Here is a 1,289-nt window from a genome sequence, read left to right as displayed (position 1 = left end):
ACTATTTACTGATGCGTCATTATCAGGGCCTACTGCGCGGTCCTTGCAAAACGACCAGCCCAACGGTACGTAATTTACTCTCCCCCTGCCTGCAACCCCGCCATTAAAGCGTGGATCCGACGTTTGGAACCCGGATAATGGCGGAGCAGGCTGGCTCATTGCCCTCCAACTATTTACTGATGCGTCATTATCAGGGCCTACTGCGCGGTCCTTGCAAAACGACCAGCTCAACGGTACGTAATTTACTCTCCCCCTGCCTGCAACCCCACCATTAAAGCGTGGATCCGACGTTTGGAACCCGGATAATGGCAGAGCAGGCTGGCTCATTGTCCTCCAACTATTTACTGACGCGTCATTATCAGGGCCTACTGCGCGGTCCTTGCAAAACGACCAGCCCAACGGTACGTAATTTACTCTCCCCCTGTCTGCAATCCCGCCATTAAAGCGTGGATCCGACGTTTGGAACCCGGATAATGGCGGAGCAGGCTGGTTTCCTGTGCTACAACAATTTGCTGACGCGTCATTATTGTAGCAGGGTGCATGGAGCGCGTCTCCTTCAGAAAGACCCGGTCCGGTGCAGAATTTTCCCCATGGTCATGCGAGTTAGGCGATCCCATCTATGTAACACGAGAATTCGATCTCGACGCTGCGGTCATGGAAGCAATGGAGGAAGAATCTAAGCGCGAAACTGCCATAGACCAAGATCCTGACAACGCACTGGTGTGCGACGATGATTGACCTGTAAATCTCGTTGACGAACTGACTAAGGCAACCCCCGAAAAGCGGGTTAGAGAGATCACAAAGGAGGATTACCACCAGAATCAGCGTGGAAAACGAAGGAGAAGAGAGATGAGAGAAGCACAGAGGGAAAAGGCAGACGGTGCAAAGCGCATCTCAAAGAAAATTCGAGAGCGGAGCTTGGCTGTGCTTTGTGACCATTCGATCGAAGACGACATAACCGATACCTTAACCGCAGACGCAAACATGTCACAACCTGGCCTGCAGGAACTGCCTACTGGCTTCCCTCTGGACATGAAAACAGACTCGGTAGCTTCCACCGCGTTCATCGGCAAACGCATTCCTCGGAAACAAACAGATGGAAAAGGTCTTACACTACAAGAGGTTCTCGCACAAGAAGGCATGCAGCTGATCGAATGGGATGGAAAGTGAGTACCTTACGAACGTACACTGGACAAGATCCTTCAGCTCATGCATGTTGGCAGGAGTCCCAGACCTCTGGTGGATCGTGATGGACGCGTATTCGGAGCACTCGCTGGATGTCCTCGTGA

The 1,289-nt window shown here is 52.1% G+C and overlaps 1 protein-coding gene across 1 annotated transcript; it reads left to right on the top strand.

The window, feature by feature from the left end:
- Positions 1 to 11: 11 nt before the first annotated feature.
- On the top strand, positions 12 to 1,170 carry LAESUDRAFT_765257 (uncharacterized protein; the record flags this gene model as incomplete). The annotated part of the gene is made up of 5 exons (XM_040913620.1): positions 12 to 65; positions 110 to 233; positions 363 to 401; positions 536 to 720; positions 769 to 1,170. 5 exons carry the CDS (start codon positions 12 to 14, stop codon positions 1,168 to 1,170), a joined length of 804 nt encoding a protein of 267 aa, XP_040757450.1.
- Between the last annotated feature and the right edge of the window lie 119 nt (positions 1,171 to 1,289).

This window comes from Laetiporus sulphureus, assembly GCF_001632365.1.
Source record: "Laetiporus sulphureus 93-53 unplaced genomic scaffold LAESUscaffold_124, whole genome shotgun sequence".
NCBI classification, from domain to species: Eukaryota; Fungi; Basidiomycota; class Agaricomycetes; order Polyporales; family Laetiporaceae; genus Laetiporus; species Laetiporus sulphureus.
This window is presented reverse-complemented; position numbering and strand designations above follow the sequence as displayed.